The following is a 20,215-nucleotide window of genomic DNA, read 5'->3' on the forward strand; positions in this document are numbered from 1 at the left end:
AGATTAAAAATGCTGTTAATGGTAACAAAACAAGCTACTGAGAAGATGGTTTAGTCACTAACTATTAAGAGTTTAAAGCAAAGGAATTACAAAACAGGCTGTAGCTCACAGCACCGTAGAGTCCCCTGCACCTGACTGCACGTAGGAAGAGAGGCGTTATTTTCTTCTGGGCCAGGTGAATGTCAGGCCTAGGAGTCACATTCCAAAATTGATGAGATAAGAGGACCAGAAACGTGCACTGGAAAAGCAGAATTATTCAAGATCAATGGCTTTTGCCATAGTCCAAAGGATATGTGCAAGACACGTGTGCTGTATGTGAACTAGGGACAGGAATAATAGAGCACCACACTCCGTTCTGAAGAATAAAACAGTAGCCGGTACTAAATAGGTACTTTGTGCTCTCCGTGTGTCAACAGAAATTCTGCCCCTCCTTCCTGCTCTTTCCACGTTGTGCGTGTAATACCGTGGTTATCCCACAGCACAGTCATGGTAAGGGAGAAGCTAGCCAAGGGCACATACCGAGCGCTAGATATTGTGTGTGCTTTACCAGTTCTAGGAAGAACACCGAAAAAGAAATGTTACGTTTTCTAACTCTCTAGCCTTTTAACTTCGTGCTTTCAAACGAATCCTGTCTAGGATTGATTTGTGTTTTTCACGTGTAAGATACGCCAGGAGTGCAGGAGGATCCTGCTGTTAGCTGGATCATGCAGACAAGGAACATGCCACACCAGGAAATGACCTTACCTAGCAAATTCTCCACCCTGGGCTTGTGCCTGGCCTGCAATTGCATCCATGATAGCATCTTGGGAATACATGCTGATCGGGGTGTTATACTGGGCATGAATTATGGTAGCCTTGCCACCCAGGCCTTTCACCTCAATGGGTTTGTGTGTAGACAGGGCAGAGTCCTTCAGGACACTGGGGTTGAAACGCTCCGTGAGCTCCGTGCTGGGGTGTGCAGGGAGGTCCGACAGGGAAGGCAGGGGAAGAAAGGAGAAAGGCGTGACAGTTCAGTGAGAGAGAAAGCACCAACAGAGGAGCATGCACGCGTGTTCATGGCATCTCACCACAAAAGCTGCTGGTCAAAGGATAAGAGGCACCATCAGCAGCAAGGAACAGATAAGCTGCTGCACTAATGGATGCCATTGGTGTTGGCTCACAGACGTATAAAGACAAAAAAAAGGTTGTCATTGTATAAAAAATCATGACAAACCCCAAAGTATGTGATACAAATTAAAATTCTACCCTTACATGCATATAGACATGTAAGTGTACACAAACATACACACACACGTGTATATGCATGCCCAGGGGTGTGCATACACACTGCAGAGAATTCCCAGTTTATATACTGGATCCGTTCTTACAAAGTGCTAGAAAGTGCAACGGGATGATCAGATGTCAGGTCCTCCATTTAGAAAGTTCCAGTACTTTGTGTCTGGATTATAAATCATAATGAATTTTAGTACCTTGTGCCTTTTAACCTTCAAAGCTCTCCTCAGAAAGACTAATCTTCCCAAAATCTCCGGACAGCCAGCCATAAGAGTTGCTGTAGCATGATAAATGCTCAGTCTCAGATCAAAATACACTATATTGCAATCACTGGGACAACTTGCAGTAGCCACCGTATTTTCCAGTGACTCTTTTTATGAGGAAAGATTTTTATTTGAGAAACTGAGCCATGAACAAGTTACCTGAAGCTCCCATTGGAACAGAACAAGTCAGTTTAATATCAGACTTCAGCTAAAGAGCACCTGGCTTCCCTGAAGTGCCCAGCTGTACGCTGCTCCAGCCCTAGAGTTAGGGCTGAGCGTTGCCTGGAGTTTCAGTGAACAAGCTAAACCTCAGCCGCCAGGCACTGAGGGAGCTGCTTTTCTCTAAGCTATGGGAGATGGATGAATCTCTAGTCCAAGCAGGAGGATGCCAGCAGCATGGATTCCGTACGCTCAGCAAACTGGGCAAACCTGACAACTCTGTCCTTTGGGCAATAACAGGTATTTCACAGAGGTTTCATTTTTTAACGGAGTCCCAAAAGCTAGAAATAGATCTATCTCCCCCACAAAGAAATTCTGACAAATGTAATCCCATTTGATTGGAAGAATTTTCATTTTCAGTTTAAAATCACTACACTGTAAGTTTATCAACTATTAAGTCTTTCACTGAATTTGTTCATGTGACTCAACAGCAGCTTCTCTGGCTGGCAAGGGAACACCAGTGTGCCTGCCTGCCAGGTCAGCCCCGAGGTGAGCGTGCAAACCAAACCCTCAACCCGCCATGGAGGAAAAAGGAAAATCCAGTTAAGGTGGCAGCCATCTGACTTAATCTCTCAGGGATTATCGAAGCTGATGTGCCACTCTGAAGCCAGCCTTGGGCTTCCACTGTGTTTTCAGCCTTTTGTTTGGTGGGATGCCCTGACTGCGGGTGGACAGTAAGAGATCAGTCACACATCACTCAAAACCCCGACAGCACACGGACAGCTGCATGCCTGAGGAACAGACACATCAGGATGCACATGCTATGTTACAGCCACAGCCTTCAGTTACACACAGCAACATTTTATGAGGGGGAACCAGAAAGCTGCATTATGCAGGCAAAAAGTGAAAATCATCTTTTTGCAAAGACATTTTCACATTTAAAATATCTCTCCATTAGATATTATTATTATTATTACATTGACATCGTCTGTTGAAGAGTGATGTGCAGGGACGTACAGGTTGTTACACTCTTGGCTTTTCAGCATGCACACGCCTTACTTTAACAAGGATCTCTTTCTTTGACAAGAATCTCTTTTCTTTGTAACACCCTGAACGATCACATAACAAACACACAGGTCCTCGAGATCCTGAATTTAGTGTTTTCTGTCCCCAACACTGTTAGAAGTGTTGAAGAGATTCTAAACCCAAGATCTGAGAAGACTGTGTGAATGAAAAGACAGAAGTTAAATATTCCACTCTTAAAGACTAAAGTTCAAAGCATTTGGTTTCTACAATCAATTGCAAAAAACAAAAGCTAGTCATCTTAGAACAGCCGAAACTTCCCCACCAGTAGCAGCAGTCGTGATGTAGGCTTTCACTTGGGGTACTGAAACAGTTTCAGCGGTGTCTTGCAAGAGGTTTTAGTCATATTACACATACCAAAGCAAAACTTTCACTGAAGTTAATGGTTTTCCCATAAAAAAGGGTAGAAAAAAGGGTATAGATTTTCAACTGCAGAGTTTTCTTTATAACTCTGGAAGTAAACAGAAGATATTAGCGTTGGTGAGGGGTGCTGTGCTCTGGGACAAAGTGGCAGAGGTAGGACCCTAGAGACAGCTGGAGCACCTCTCCAAATGGATGGGACTTTTCTACTAAACTGGAGAAGGATCAGGAAAATAAATCCCAAAGCAAGACTAACAAACAAAATAATTACCAGTGTAAATTAGCTGGCTTCATCACTCCAAAGGAGTGACATCAGTTGCATGACATCATACTCACACCTTATTAAAATCAACAGAGAATGCCAGATCAGTGTAAATTATATGATAAATATTATATATAATAAATATTATTTCAACTTGATGTATTCTACTACTTCTAACCTTCTCTTGTCAGTTTAAATTTGACTAATGTAATTATTTATTTTATGCTGAATTTAACCCAGTCTCCAGCAATTTCTGGACAGCACTCAGTTCAGAGACAGAAAGGGGGAATTTAGAGACAATCCTCTGCCCTTAAAAAAACTAAAGATCAAAGCTGAGGACACTGAGCTTTCCTACATAAAGCTGATCAATCACATTTTCAAATCAATAGTTGCTTCTTGTTTGGGCAATATGTTTCCTAAGGTAAATTACTTTTCAGATATTTTCCACATCAGTATCTCATACCAATCTCAATTTGAATCTGAGGGGAGTAGGGCTTTGTAAATTAATTTAATGTTGAGGCTAAAAATACATCACTAATAATACAACAAAAAAGGCTCAGAGAAGGCTTCCCAAATCCTGAAGATACGAAGACTACTTGAAGAGTTAGGAGGAATTAAACTTCTGAAAACATTTACAAGAACTGAGCAAGCTCAGGTGCCAACTCCAGTTGCAGCATTAGAACATCACCACGAAATGCTGAACATGGGGTGTGCTGAGAAGGGAGCACCACTGGACAGCAGTGGCAGCCCAGGACACTTGCCATACCAGTAAGATTTAAAAAAAAATAAATAAATAAAAAAAATTTCCACTTGCAGGCAGACACAGCAGGAACACAAGGGATCATGCTACCCCAGAAAACAAACCTTCACACAATACAGCGTAACACAAATACTTGGCACTGTATAGAAGTGATACTAACTTGGCAGCAGTGTTGGTTATGACCTAAAAGAAGAGAGAGAGAGCAAACAACATCAAAACCAACCAGAGAAAGTCAATAGTTTTTAGAGTGCAAAGGGCAAAAGGTATTTACAACAGCTTAGTAAAGCTTTTTTCAGACCATCTACAAACAAGAAAAAAACCCAAGTCAATGTATGCCTGAAAAACGCAACAAGATTAAGAAAGGAAAAAAAAAAAAGTAGGGATTATAGTTGATCCACTAGGATTTATTAGGGTACCATGGCATTTTGGCTGACCCTTGAATATGATTTTATTGCTATGCGTCCCTAGAAGTATTATCAAAGTGTATGGGGGGAGGGAGCAGGGGGAGAAAGAAGCATTTGCAGAGTATATTCTCATCTGAAAACAGCAAGTGAGTGGTAGAGATTATATTCTTCCCTCAGATGCTAAATATCCAGGGATGAAGTCTGTTCTCCTCAGTCTGCTCTCAGAGCTGGTATTGCAAGATGGATTTTTTGATCTTTTACATACTGGAGAATATCCGAAGAATATACTGGCAGATGTTTTAAACCTAAAACTAAGGAAAATGCCTTTGTATTTAACAAACTATTGCCCTAATCTGATTTACCTACATTATGCCAACAGCAGTGCAAACCAATCAATTTCAGAACAGTCATTCCTAATGTATTTCATGTGAAACGAAGCGAGTCCGTGCATTATCTGTTTTTTTGGATATCCCTATGAGGATATTTCATTCCATCTGGTATGCACACAGTAGGAAAAAAAAAAAAAAAAAAAGGTATGGTCATGCTACACCCTGCTTCGCTGCATAAACAAGAAGTGACAGTGGCTTGCACAGGAATTCCAAAGAAACACAACACAAAACTCAGTGTGGGCCAAAGCTGGGGGCAATGAACAGGCAGTGTGCTCAGACTGCAATGTTACATTATTTGCTAACAACACTTCCTCTTGGCTGCACAAATAGCATTAATGGGCTATGACATTTATTTTAACTTAGCTCTTTCAAAGCTTTGAATTCTCATATTTGACTCTTATATTCTTGTGTGAAGGGAAATTCATCATATTTTGAACAAAATAAAGAGAGTCCAGGATCAGTTAACAAACATTTCTTATTTAGCTGCACAGAATGTTGACAGAACTGGGCACTGAACCTTCCAACTTCCTCCTGTGACATTTCTGGACCTGGGATTGATGCAGACACGCAGGAAAGCGGAACACGGGCAACACAGGACAGCAGTGTTACTCTGTTAGAGTGACATTCAAAGTGGATTTGTCTCCTGCTTTCGCCTTGTGGCACCTTTGATATTACTGCTGCTTTTTATACACAGACCTTTTGCACTGGCTCATCCAGGTGCCTTTTTCATGATCAAAACCACTCCAATGAGCCAAAGCTGCAGTAAAGGCTTTGCGCTTCCATGGGAAAGCAATCACACATCATCTTCTGCAGTCACTGTGCTTCAGACTCTTGGATTCGAGAATATTCCTCTAACTTTATAAACCCTACATTAAGCCAAATATATCAGTCTGTTACACGAACCAGTAGAGATATATTAGGAACAGCGATGGCCCGTAAGCACATCAGTGATCCTGCATCCATTTTAGGTATGTGCAGGACAGCTGGGCACTCATTTACAACGAAACACACTGTGATAGTATCATTTTCTGAAGTGGACTCTGATGACTGCTTTAATCTTCTAATCCAGGCCTTTGCCTTACACATAAAATAATACTTTAAAGGCAGAATTACCATCCCTAAAATGCGCCTTAATTAGAGGAGCCACTTGTTGGCATATAAAAATATGTTCAAAGATAAAAATCATTATGCGTGCACACTAAGAACAGCTCAACAGCTACATGTCTCAGGAAAGATTTTTTAGATGTGACAAGGCTACTACAGGTTCCTTTAAAAAGAATAAAGCTGTACTTCTCCTTATGTTCAGTATGTGATGAGAAAATTCTCTCCAGTTCAGAGCCATACATTATTTTAGCTTGATTCTAAATACGGACACGTATGAAACGCCCAACTCGCTGCTCGCAGAGGTCACCCCGTCAGAAGGCAGTAACCCAAGCCACCTGGCACGTACTTGGGGGACAGGTATTTACTGCCCTTGACCTACAATGTGAAAAATAACTTACACTGAAATGAAAAAGAACCACATGTTACAAGCTATGACTCACTCTTCGTATTTATTAATAATCCCCTTTCCAGAGCTTTCAGCACATCAAGTTCCACACTCTGAACAGGCCACCCCTATTTTTCACCCTGGGCCAAGCTGATAAAGCTTTAATGTAAAAGTGTATCAGAGGAACAGATGCCTTGTTACTCTTCACAGATCAAGGAAATAATCTCAAAATTAATTTTAGCTTTCTGACAGGATTTTCCAAAGGGCTTAGCTAAACCTCTAACAGCAATTCACACAATTAAATTTAAATGATTTGGTGAAAAGGACACCAAATGGAACTATGAAATATACCTTGAGAGCATCCCCCAAACCTGAGTTGTCTTACAGCTTCTACCATACTGCTGAGTTCATGAATGCAGAAGCAATTCTGTTCTGGAGCACCATAATTTCACAATCTTGATGCAGCATGGCATACTGTACTCCGTGATACACAACAAAGTCCAGAGCTGATTTTGCAGAGCTGACAGTGCCCTCCCTGTGCACTCATTCCCACATATCCACAACAAGATCGAGCCCATCATGGATGATACAAATCCCAGGGGGGTTACAGGGTCCACGCTACTCCCCTCAGAGCAGGAGGAAAGATGTCGCGTGTCTCGTGGGTAACTCTCAAACGGGAGCCGAAATGACAGAATTATCGAACCCTGAATTTTCTCTGCATGTACACAGAGATGTACAATTCTCCATATCTCAGAGGAATTACCTGAAAGGGCACATGTACTTAGTACCTCTGGGCTCTTTCATCTTTTCAGATTGTTCCTGGGCCGCAGGATAAAGGCTGAATTTTTTTAACAAAACGTTGAGATGAATTTTCACAAATTTTCTGATTTGACATTGCAGGCAGATAGACAGCAGTGCCCTATAATTTTTTTCAGACTAAAAGAGATCTCAGATGGTTGTTCTAAGGTAAAACCTTGCTTTGTAATGCAGTGCACTGCCACGGGCATGCACTAACCCGTACATATAAAGGAGCCATACGCCATGGAAAAGCAGCAGAGTGAAGAGAGTGGAGTGCCTTCTGCAGGTACACCTTTCTGGCTGCCCAACAATCCCTGTCGTGATGTAGCCCTATTGCAACGCCCTCTGGAATCAACGGGACAGTTCAGATTGACTTTGGTGAGGGATGGATGCAGCTGAGTTTTCATTCTGATAACAGAGAAATGGTCAGAACGCTGAGCCACCCAAAACACAGCCCCTTCACCCTCACCCCTGCAGATGTTAAGAAGGGTTGTGAAGACAGTGGGAGAAAGATAAGTAAGCCTATACTCCCAGGAAACTGCACACTGAAATAAAACAAGGGTTAGTTTTCTTCAAGAAAAGCTGTCAATTAAGAGGGAAGCTTTCTGAGGGTTATTCTGCTGATCTTGCTTACTAACTGAAATGATTCTCTTTTAAACAGTAATTGCCTTTCTTAATTACCCAGTATGAGGGAAGGATAGGATTTTTTTCAGATAAGTTAATTAGGATCGTTAATGCCCAGTGCTCAAGAGAGTTACAATGAATCATCTAAACTACTTGAATCGTCCAGAACATGTATATATGCTCTTTTATAAGGATAAAATATCCTTACTTTGCTACAGCTTAAAACCCCTTGGTTTTACTCTTCCAAAGAGCTTCTGCAGTGGGATATAAGGTACTTGAAAATATGCATTTGCTGTCAGACCTCAAGCAGATTGTCTGAATTTTCTGTTTCTCTTCATACAGCCAAGTCCCTAGTGTTGAAAGCACACTTTTCCCCATATTCACAATAAATTTATCTTCATTTAAAAAACAAACAAACAACAAATTAGAGATTTGTTTGCAAATTAATACATAACGGCAGAAAAATTAGGAAGACTCGTTACTCAATGCTTTTTCTCATGTACTCTAGTCCAAGCTCCTCACTACCAATGAAACAGCTGCTCTGCAATACAGTAAGACAGAAAGCCTTGAGAGCATGGGATCAAGCTCTCTGGGCGGTATCCAGAGATCATTCCTGGGTACATACAAGCGAAGAGCAAAGCTAAGAGATGTGATGGACAATGCTCAAACCAGAGGATGCAAAATACAGCAGTTTTGACTCGTTCTGCATATGAAAGCCAATACATTAAGGCAGGAATTGCAGCGGGACACTTCAACACACCAGCATGTCAAATCTGATGCTCAAAGCAATTTCTCCTTAGGAATCTACCAAAGATCAGATCTGCTTTCTAGCAGCTCCTGTAACAGCCAACAGCGATACCTGGTTGCTACACACATTAGTTTAAACCACTAAATGCCAAACCCTCGAGGTGATCACGGTTCAGTCACAGTGTTCCTTCTCATGCTCTGGTGACTATTGCCAATCCGGATTGCAATTCAGATACCAAAGACCAAGAGTTATTCTGTAATGGTACTGGGTATGTTTTGGGGGGTACTGGAAAATTTAATGATTGTTCCAGACCTTCATCATGATTACCAGACAAATGCACAATAGGGTAGGTACAATTACATTCATTTTTTTTTTTCCCAGCAAATTCTTTACTTATTGAAATATTAAATATTTTACCATGTTACCTACCCTCTAGGAAGTCCACCTTCCGAAGCCCTTCGGTTGAGACTTAATTTATGCATCTCAGCCATTTCCCTTAGAGTCTCTGCTGAGTAAAGGCCAATAGGGTTGTTATACTGCCTTGCAGGGCTCAGCTGGTGGAGCGGGCTATTGCCAGGGCTTAGCTTTGAACCTAGATTACTCTTTGCAGGTGAAATGTCAGGAGTCACAGACTGAGAGGACATGGAAGATCTAACTGTGGTAGTCTTTAAGTAGGAAGAGCTATTTGAAAAGCTGATCTCTTGCTTGTTGAGGTAGCCTGAAAACGTTCCATTGGTTGCTAAAACACTACCCACAGGCCCAGTCGCTGTGTTAGTTAGAGGACTGAAGGTTGTTCTGTTGCCATTGATTTCCCAAGCAGGTTCCTGTAGTAGCAAACATGCAGGCCAAGAAAAGAAAAAAAAGAAAAGAGCAATCATAGAACACATGCAAAAATAACATATCTGCAATTACTGCTTTCTGAACATATTGATAAGCTTGCAATACACAGGCTGGGGCCAAAGCACCCAACCTTTCATGGGAGACTTTAAACAGAAGCACATTGTTTCAAAATAAGGGAAGCAAAACATACTCAGGCTTTATTTTTTTTTTTTTACTGGGTTTTAGTTAAAATCAACAGAAAAAGCTTAACATTAAAAAAGCATTTGCTACTAGTCAATCTAACAGCAATAATTTTATAAAGACAACACTCAATTAATTTCTAGGATAATTAATAAATCTTAAAAAACGTCTTGAGGTCAGAATCATTTGAAATACACAAACATACAAGTCAATGCCATTATTATAAAAACATAATGATTCTAAACCACACCATTCTATTTCCCTTGACTACACTTCAAGTTACGGAAGGCCGCACACACGTTGCTTTCCTTGGCTCTGGTTCATGCTAATTAGGCCATGCAGCATGGTTAGCAGATAGACCAACAAGGACTGCACAACAGTTACTGCTCGGCAGATAGGAGGCTTCTTTTCTGACCATTTCTGCATAATTTCCACTGGAAGGAATGTGTGCATGAGTATGTAGATGATGAGTGTGTGATCCTCCTGTTATGCCCCAAATAATAGTCCCAACTAGGACAGCAGGCTGTCTTGTCCTAGTCGAAGTCACAGGAGACTCTGGCAGTGGCCATACCCACAGAAGTCTGAGCTGATGCTCAAAGCAGAAACAATCTGCCATCAATCCTCATCCTGGAAAAATACAACACTATGCTTCAGATTCATAAATGATTTGCTATTAATGCAGCTTAGCGAAACCAAAATAAAAGGTAATGCCAAAAAAAGAATAGTGCTTTTGCAGCAACACAGTGCAGGAAATAAGTTGTCCCACGAGTTCTGAGGAAGCTTCATGTAAAACTTCTGTGCTCGTGTTGCCTAAACCACCCTGACACTGCCTCAAGCTCATTCTTGGCACCACCATCTCAGTCCCAAGGGCTGGAGGGTGCTCAGCACTTCGTGGGAAGCACAGAACACCCTTAGGGTTAAACTGCCTCATTCCTTCCAGCTACTGGCAGCCTGCAGGGCCCACAGCTCTGTACTTTTGGGGAAGAGTCTGCCTACCTGTAAGATGGACGATTTTATCAGAGGAATACAAACTTCACCTTCAGGTGGGCATTTTATACCTTTACTCTCAGTTTTCTTACTCTGACTTCTACAGGCTCAGCGACTGCATCATGAAGAGCGAGATTCTAATATTGATTACTTTTAGCATCTCTTTAATGTTTGCCTTTTAAACCTAACATCCCGAATGCTGGAACTCATAGCACATGTTTTAACACAACGAATTATTTAGTTTCAAAGCTGTTTTATTCTTCGCTTTTGTTTGCCTGTAATTATGTGCTTTGGATTAAAAGAAAAAAAAAACCAAAAAAGGCTGAGGCACCCAAGAAGCTATTTGAATGCTTGTCAATTTACAGATTTCTCTAGAGCCATAGTATCAGTTTGTAGTTTATCTCAGAAGCTCCTGGCTCCAGCCTAACTTGGGCTGCCTTGCTTTTGCTACAGGAGAAGGATCACTCCAACCTCTCCCCCTGGACCTGGATACACTGCAGCCAGAACTGGTACCCAGATGCCACGATGCTCACAGTGAAGAGGCCCATCAGTAATGCTGGCAGCAGGTCCAGCTCGGGGGCAGGGACAGGCAGGGGACACCCCCTGAAGGGATGGAGCCCACCATGTGCCCTCAGTGAAAGCCAGGACAAGAGCAGGAGGTGGCCTGCAGTGACGTTTTGCCTCATTTGAGCCAGCTCTGTTTCAATTGCCATCTTTACCATCTTACATGCATCCCTCCTTGCATGAAACAGAGGCCTGAGAACAATTTGGCCCCTGGTTTTCTACTTTTGCTAGTATTGGTTATCAGTCATTTACTGATTTTGATAGTAAGGTTCACTAGAAAGACAAATATTTTATATTATCCTCTTGCGTTTTGCTATATTGCATATTTAAGTTTAGAGACACTACATTTGGAAAAAAAAATCAAGATAATATGGCCAGATTAATTAAAATTAATTGCAAAAAAACCCCTAAAGGTCTAAGGATATAATTAATCATAACATTAAATACATTTAAGATGTTTTGAAATCAAAAACATAAGGCAGATAAACTGAACTGAGAACATTTTTCTTAGTAATAAACAGGAAGAGATTTTAGCTGGCATTAATAGCAGCCTGAGGCTGTAGAAATAGATTATCCTAAAAACATTTTTCAGACTAATACTTTTTAAATACATCCTTCAGTCATTTATATCCTCATACTGAAAACTGCAACCAGCCAACCTTTGAGTGGCCTACTGGAAGCTTCCAAGTATCACTAAACAAGCAGAAAACAGGGATTCTCTCTAAAAATGTGGTGTAAAAGAGGCACAAATGAAGAAGGCCGTGTTCATAAATTAAGCCACCACTTCTGCAAATGAGTTTTGGAGGGTAGCAGAGGGGGACAAAACAAATATTAAAAAAACCCAACAAAACAGAGGCAATAGAGAAGTAAAAGGATATGCCAGAGTTATATTTCTTTGTAACCCTGAAAACTCTGTGGCTTTTATCTAAGTTAACTACAGGTTTCCTTTCTAAATGCCGTAATAAAAGGACATGCAAGGAGATCTGATCATAAAGTATCAGGTTCAGCTGCTGATGAGAGAAATGCCATGTATTTCCTTAATCCTAATGCTTTTTCATAGTTCTCAGTTACTGGACGCTAACAGGAGGCAAAGAGAACGTTACAGGACTGCCATAAAAAATGATGGTTGATGATTTTGCTCACCTTCGTGACATGAATGGAGTTTTGGTTTCACTCCTCAAATGATTTCTGGCTGGAATACCAGCATGCTTGTAACTCAACGCTAGAATTCCTGGGAAGTCAGCAGTGCTAGGTTAGCGTTTGCCATTTGGAGTTAGTATTCCGGGGAGTTCTGAGGGACTTGTTTCCCCTGTGCTTGGTGGGAAAGGGATGAAACAGGAAGGGTCTAAGAGCAGCTGTGTAAATTCTCCCGCAGAATTCCTGCCCAATGATCAGCTTATTTAGCTCTTTCCTTTTGTGGCTGACAAAGCAGCTCTCATACAGTTTATTCCTGGTAGGATATTTTAGATTTTTTTTTTCCTCTCCAGTTCAGGGGCAAAAGCAGATTAATGCAGTATTTGTGAAACCATTTCTGAACGCGAAGGTCAGATCTCTACCGCTGAGCAGCAGCACGGCTGTTAGCATGACATCACCTGAAATGCAGCCAACAGTAACAAACGTTCCCCTGTTTCCCATCTCTCCCATCCCATTCTGGTTCAGACTCTGGCTGGAAAAGCAAGCTAACAGTTCCAACTATGCACGTCTGATGCTACCCTTCAGCCGACCAGAAGAGGAGGCTCTGACACTGAGCAATGGGCTGCTTTGCTCGAAAAAGATGCGAATCCTGCAGCCATCCCTTCCTTCGGGGAGAAACTGCATTTTAATCCCCCGGTGTAATGTCAGTGAATGAGCTTAAAACTGGTAAACGTACAGGAGTCTCAAACATTGGGGAATGAAAGGAAGCTATGAATCAGCTCAGTTTCCATCCCAAAATATTATTATTCTCCTATTTATAAATATTCAATTTCTGTGAAAGGCAAATGCTGCTTTATATCTATCAGAGAAGTGAGAAACAAATTTACGTAGGAAGACACAATACCAGCTTTTCAGGTTCTCTTCCTTTGACAGCCCGTGTTCTATTTATCTGTTGCTATGGCCATACAGTCTTTATTTACCCTTGGCTCTTCTGTGAGAAGAATTTTAACACTACACTAATGAATTTGATGTCCCAACATGCCCAAAGAAGCACTTGATGCTTTGTACTTTTTATAGACAGAAGGAAATGGAGGCCCCATGGCACTACATGACTCTGCTCAAAGACATCGAACAAGCAGCTCTTGGCTCAGCCAGCTCTCCCAGCCTGTGCTTTACTAGAAGTCAATCATATCTCCATCTATTTTCTCTTAGCCACACAGGCTCCCAGATTTGGCAAGAAATAAGTCACGAGCATTACGGGATCCTCACAGGGACTTTGAAATAAGTGTGTTTGGTGCCATTTCATAAACGGGACAACACACAGTCATATTATTAAAATCAAAGAGGCTGTCATACACCTTTATGCAAAGGGACAAATGTTAAAGCTATGCTTCACCTTAGAGGTTCAGCCTGAACATTCTGAGCTGCACTGAGCTGAATGTCGCCTGTGTTGTGCCCCACCCTGAGAACCTGCAGGAACTCACTGACTGATGATGGCTTAGTTTCAGTCCTCGGACTCATGCTTACTCTTCCTGTTATTTGAATGCTTTCAGCATTATTTAGGCCCCATCTTCCAGCTATGCCACACCCATACAAAAGACCTGACTAAATCTTTTGACTAAAACAAGATTTCGCTAAACTAAATGAAAATTGTTTCAAGTTTGAGATTGATGTCAGGTAAGGAAATCGTGAAACTGCAAATATGTCCAACTTAGTTCCAGTAATAGCCCTACGCCTCAGGTGATGCCATGCTTAACGCTGCAGAACCTCTGTCATCCATAACATTGATCAGCTCAAGGAAGTAAGGAGACAGTGTATGTTACTTGGGGAATGTAGAAAAATGTTTATCATGGTGAAGAACCCCGGGGTTCTTACACCTTCCTTACATCTTTGAAAAAGAATGTACGCCTATTTTTCTAACACACAAAAACCCATGACCATAGTAGTCAAAGAAGAAATACATGCTTGAAAATTAGTGAAAGCTGCAATCAGGTCAGCAATAATGTACAAAGAGTTTAAACTAGACACTGAACTTGCACATGCAGATTTTTAGCTAACATTGCCATGCCTTAACCTTGACTCAGAAAGGTGAGAAAAACTTCTCTCAAGGTTTGAAGACAAAACCGTTGTGACTGTCTTGTAGTTTTTTGCTGTTTTTTTGAAATGCAATAGAATTAATTTAATGTGAACCATCAGAATCTAAACACTGTCAAGCGGTGATGTGGAGGCGACAGCTTCTGCCTGTGTGTCAAGGAATTCTGCGTTTCTACAGTCATACTGTTAATAGAAATAACAAAGGGACAAGCACAGAAATCTTGATTTTTAAAGTGTATTTACTGTAACGTACCTTACTGCAACATCCACAGACCACTGTTTGTATCAATAAAGACTTTTTATTCTGATTTTTGAGACTTCAATGGTTTCAGGTCTTTAATACCTTCCAAACCACCCTCAGAGAATTTTTCTTCAGTTGAAAATTACTGTTGTCTACTGGTGTATACTGGAGACACAAATGTCACTTCTCAGAGGGGCCCCTGCTCCAGCATCTACTGCTCCCTCTTCTCCCTGGGCCAATGACCCTACACCTAAGATCACCTTCCTGAATACTGCTAGATACCCTGCTTCCCACCATACCTTCTGCCAGGTGCCACCTTTTTCCTCCAGAAAGGTTCCAGTAAATCTCTTTTCCAGCTGCAAGTACTGCCTTGTAGCCCGTTCAGAACAGGCTGCCCGCAGCAGCTCCCAGAAACCTTTCCTAAGCACCGATGCAAAGAATGCTCAAGAGTGAGACAACATGCTTGTGAAAAAGGGTTGAGTCCATTGATCCTCATCTCTTTCTGGAGGGTTAACATAGGAAAGGTCAAGTGCCTTTATAGCTTTTATGCCAAAGGCACTTTCAGAACCTTTAAAAAAAACCTACAGTGCGTGGAGTTAACTTTTCTATAGGGTACACAGTTAAGAGAGAAAAATGTTTTGTGTGGCAAACAGCTCTGAATACCTATGGCAGTCATTTTTAAATTGACACTTGCCAGGGAAAAAATGCACCTAATACAGAGTCATGACAATCTGATGCATAAAAGCTTTTATGTGCCTGTGGTGGAAGTAGGCAAACTTGTCGTACCTGCAAAGCTGCTACTGAGGGTCCCAAAAGATAGTTGTCAGTCTGTGTTGGTGAATAACTCTGAGGAGATGTGACTGCTTGCTTCCTTGAAAACTGTCAGCATTCTGTGTAGTTCTCGAGGGATAATAAGTACTCTCTCTCCCTTCCTGTCCCTATTACTTTGCTGGTGCAGTCCAACACGAGTCTAACTCAAAGAATGATCCATCAGTTTTGTTCTAGGAAATTCACAGTACTGTTTGGTGATTCTTCCATAACTTTCTCTAAGACAACTTTCATAAAATCATGATATAAGCAGAAACAACTCTGAGCAAGATAAATTCTTAATTTCCTCTTCCCTTGCCAGAAAGTTTACAAGATCTGGAGCAAAATAACATTACTTCTGTCTCAACTAATAAATGGCTAGACAGGTTCATTTCAGATTTGACAAAATAACATTGAATCAAGTTATTCTTCCCTAGTGCGTTCCCTTCGGTTAATTTAAACATATTTGCAGAGGTTACAGGGATATTGCTACATTCTGAGCTCTGATTTTGGAAGGCATGGTCTTTATGAAAATTACTTTAAATTAATCTATGGAAGTCAGATCTGCCAAAACCAGTACAACATCCCCTAATTCCCCACGTATTTTGATCTTCAGTATTTCTTATTTATACTACATGCTAGGGATGAAACTGGCACTCAGAAGGGATAAAGTGGCAGAAATGGAGATTTTACCCCCTCTCCATTTATCTAATTGAATGCATCAGCAATACAAATGTCCTACCCAGCTCCTGAGCCTAAGGATATATACCATCTTTCAGGTATCCTCCAAAGACACAGGTGATGAGTTGCCAGGTACAGTCAATGAATGCTGTTGATTCTAATATGAACAGTTATTTTATGGAAGATGATGAGCTTTGACAACAGAAACCAAGCCATCCATTTCCCCTGCCACTTGCTGTTATTCATTAAAATGACTTATCCTCTTTATTTTTCATTCTTAAGTCTTTTGAATAATGTGACAAAACGACAATATGATGCAAGCTTTCAAATGCCTAAAGGTCCTCTTGCCAAATCAATGTCTTGTCAGCTGTAGCCAGGATTTAGATACACCGAGGCACAGGATAAAGTTTTTTTCCCAAGAATCTACAAAAGCAAATGTATGTTTTGAGGAGCTTTGGTAGCCTCTTGCAGCCTAGATGAAAACTAGCCACACATCTGGTCTGGGTTAGACCAGATCACATCAGAGGACAGCTGGATGCTTTGGTTCTGCTAATCAGAAATTAGTAAAATACAGATCATTAATATATTTCATAGTGGCAATTTTGCTGCCTGTGAATTAATTCAATGTTTAGTTATCTGGGGTGGACAAAAGCTATTTTCTGTAGTAGGTATTTACCTTCACTGTGGTAGATAAAAGTTAACTTTGGCTGAGGAGAAATGTGTCACATACCTTCTGGTGGGGAATTACAGCCCTGGGAGAGTCAATTCTGGGTGCTGTGGTCGAAACTGGCACTGGACGTTTAGATCTGGAGACCAAAAAAACCAAAAAAGAGATTAGCAATCTGGACTCCTGTTTTTCAGCTCTAATTTCATGCCAAAAAGCTGCTTCATCAGGAGTGAAAGCTAAGCATAGCCTAGACATTCTTAGTGATCATTGTGCTGCTTCTACATCCTTATTTACAAAGTTCCTAGATGTGAGAAAAAGTCTGATATACTGTCTCTGAATGATGAAAAGCCACCAGTTACGGAAGCAGACTCTAACTTGGGAGATCATCCGTTTCCCAGCACCTTGTGACAAACTGCATTTTCACAGATAACAACTAAATAAATTCAGGTTTGGGCAGCATGCTGAAAAAAGAGACTTAGAAGTGTTTTAAAATGCAGAGACTAAACTTTGGTACTGAGACATCTCAAGATCAAGTCCTCAAAAGGTTATTATTTAAGAGCTTAAACTGTATAGTAACTGCCATAATTTAAACCTCTCTGCAGGAAGAAACACGAGCTTCATTTCAGACAATTTAGTTTCTAGAGGAGCAGATCACTCCTGAATTAACCACACTCCAAATGCCTGCCTTCCACCCGTATTCATCAAATATACATGATCATTAAAAACCAGAAATAAATTCCACTAAAATGCTTCCAAAACACACGGTTTGCCATTTCACTGGAACACAGCAAAGAAAGTGTGGTGACAAATGCTAACTGAAACACTCTAGGACACTCGGGTAAGTGAAAATGTATTTGTGGGAGGATTTGCAACAACCTGCATAGTGTTGAACTTTCCTGGGAAATCTTTCCAGTACCCATGGGATCACCAGAGAAAATGAAATGAAAAATGTTAACAACAGTCAAAAGAATCAGAATTACACCAGTAATACCCTATTGCCAACCTACAGACCAGGATTGTGCCTGGAATTCTCATCTTCAAAAAGTACATTTCAAAATTAGGACAGGTACAAAAAAAGAAATAAATTATTTAAAAACATACAAGTCAAGTAGAATTGACTGAGACATTTGGAATTGTTTCCTTCAGACAGGAGATGAATAAGGGAAGACATTAAAGAGGCTTTGAAAATAATGAATGGTAGAAAAAGGGAAATAAAGCCACATTCCTGGACATTAAGTGAAATTGAAAAGACAACATGTATAAAATTGATAAAGGCAAACACCTTTTCCTAGAGCACTTGGTGAACCTGAGGTGAAACTCACTGTTACATCACCGAGACTATGAGAACATCAGGAAGGATTGGTCACTTATACTTAAAACCTCCCCAGAAGTTACTTTAGATTGGATAAAAATAAGCAGCCATACAGATTCTCATTTTTCAGGGCACAGTTTAAAAGACTGATAGTGGAAGACCTTCTGTGCTAGGTTCATGATTCCCTTACCGAGGACTGTTGTGCCCTTTCCTCTGAAACACTCACCAGTGGCACCTACCAGACAGAAATCTGAGATTAGACAAAACCCGTGCTCGTCCACAGTGCCAATCCCTGCATTAATACCTAGGCTCACCGTGAGCTGCGTATTTAGCTTTAGCTGCCATGCATAAAATATTTCCATAAGCAGAACAAACAAAAAACCTAGGCAAAAGGAGAAACCCTTACAGGAACAGGAAGAATTCCATATAAAAGAAATGGAAATTATACTACTTTGAGAGCTGAAAATAAAGACAATGTAATAGATGCCTACCTCACAATGAGATCTGTGAAAATGAGCAGTTGGAGGAGACAATGAAAAAATGGCATTTTGTTAAACAATGGGTAATTAACCTGTGAAATTCACTGACAAAGTATTCCTGAAACAAGAAGGTAGAAACCTGTAAAAGGCAGGAACGTTGATACTCGCAGTGGGAATATATCACAATATACTCCTCAAGACATAATTATCGGAGAAATATGTAACTTCAAGTTCTAAGGACAAGAGTGAATCACTAACTGCCTAGAACAAGCTTTCCTCAGGCCAGTTACTAACTGATCTTCTCAGGAGCAAGCGCCATATTCCTCCTCCAACCATTTTAGCTTGGAAAGAGAAACAATAAATCATATTCATGAGACACGCACATGTATCATGAAAGACAGGAAAAAAAGATAAAAAAAAAATAAAATCAGCTGCGGTTCAAAACACAGAGTTGCTGAAAACTGACTGTGACAATTGATGAACACAGGGGAGACTCCGATCCTCCTCCCGCTGGTGTGGTTTCTGGGTACAGCCGACGTTTCTGTGGAGGTTTGTGTGGGGACCTGGCCGTGCTCACGGCCACAGCCAGGCAGGGCGGACACGAAGGGCCCCTCTGCCCCGCGCACCGACCACGGCTGTCAGCGCCAAAGCTGCTCAGCACCCTCAGTGTTTGTCACGCACCGGGGCACAGCAAACCACCACGGACCGCATGCTTGATGCTGCCTAACTAGAAAATATTTGTAATGCAGCAAAGGAATTTATTTATCAGACTACTCCATCATTTTTTGTTCTTTATTGTATGTCTGGTTTTCCTCACTCCTTACCTGATCACAGAAGATGATGTTAGTAACTGTATTTCGTCCACATTACTGATAAGCTACATCTGTCATTCACAGTGCTGTCCAACCAAGATTTTTATTTTATACCAACTTGGAGGTTTCAAGATGTTACTTTAAAACAATGAGGTTCCTGCCTAACTCTGCCCTGGAAGTTTGTAGCGTTGATATTTAAAAACAGAATCACGAGGCTTGCACCAGAGAAAAAGGCAGAAGAGGTGAAGTCAATCTGTAGAAGGAAAGTGTATTCACTTACAGAATAAAGTGCTTATTTATGTAAGAACCATTACTCCTCTGGGAGAAAAAAATCTGCAAGTTCAGGACATATTTTTTTCCTCCCTTTTTCGCTAGATTAATCCAATCCTGCAGCAACACATGTTTGCTTTTGAAGTGATGATGGTGCTGCTGTAAATGTGTGTGTCCAGGTTTACATTTTAATCCCTTGATTGCAAAATTTTGTTCCAAACACACAGGGAGTGTACTTGCTTAGCAGGGCTATGAGGAGGATGAAAGTCCAAATTTCACAAATGACTCTGATAATTTTAGACTTGATGTTGACATGTTCCATCAAGACTGGTTTTCTGAAGCAATTAATTTGATTTCAAATTTTAGACGTTTTCTTCTATATTTTCAAAGTTAAAAATGGAAACAAAAAACTAATTTCAAAATGAAAACTCAAACCGGTTTCAGTAATGTCCAAATACATCATTCTGGTATTTTTTTTTTTTTAATTCCCCTCCCTTCCAAAGATACACCTGCCCTCTCTCCTCAATACTGGTTTT

The 20,215-nt window shown here is 40.9% G+C and overlaps 1 protein-coding gene across 5 annotated transcripts in view; it reads right to left on the reverse strand.

Annotated features, from left to right (window-relative positions):
• Positions 1-20,215, reverse strand: part of LDB3 (LIM domain binding 3) — a 117,921-nt gene that overhangs the window by 53,415 nt on the left and 44,291 nt on the right. For 3 of the 5 annotated variants that reach the window (XM_026851800.1, XM_026851799.1, XM_026851797.1), the window contains 2 exons: positions 16,870-16,945; positions 9,041-9,435 (listed from right to left, as the gene is read on the reverse strand). In XM_026851800.1, coding sequence (XP_026707601.1) covers positions 9,041-9,435; positions 16,870-16,945 — 471 coding nt within the window. Of the gene's footprint in view, positions 1-744; positions 949-4,319; positions 4,343-9,040; positions 9,436-16,869; positions 16,946-20,215 lie in introns of all 5 variants that reach the window. The other 2 variants (XM_026851798.1, XM_026851801.1) reach the window with 1 other exon arrangement.

The sequence above is a fragment of the Athene cunicularia genome, assembly GCF_003259725.1.
Source record: "Athene cunicularia isolate RWA chromosome 6 unlocalized genomic scaffold, athCun1 chr6_part2, whole genome shotgun sequence".
Classification (NCBI taxonomy): domain Eukaryota; kingdom Metazoa; phylum Chordata; class Aves; order Strigiformes; family Strigidae; genus Athene; species Athene cunicularia.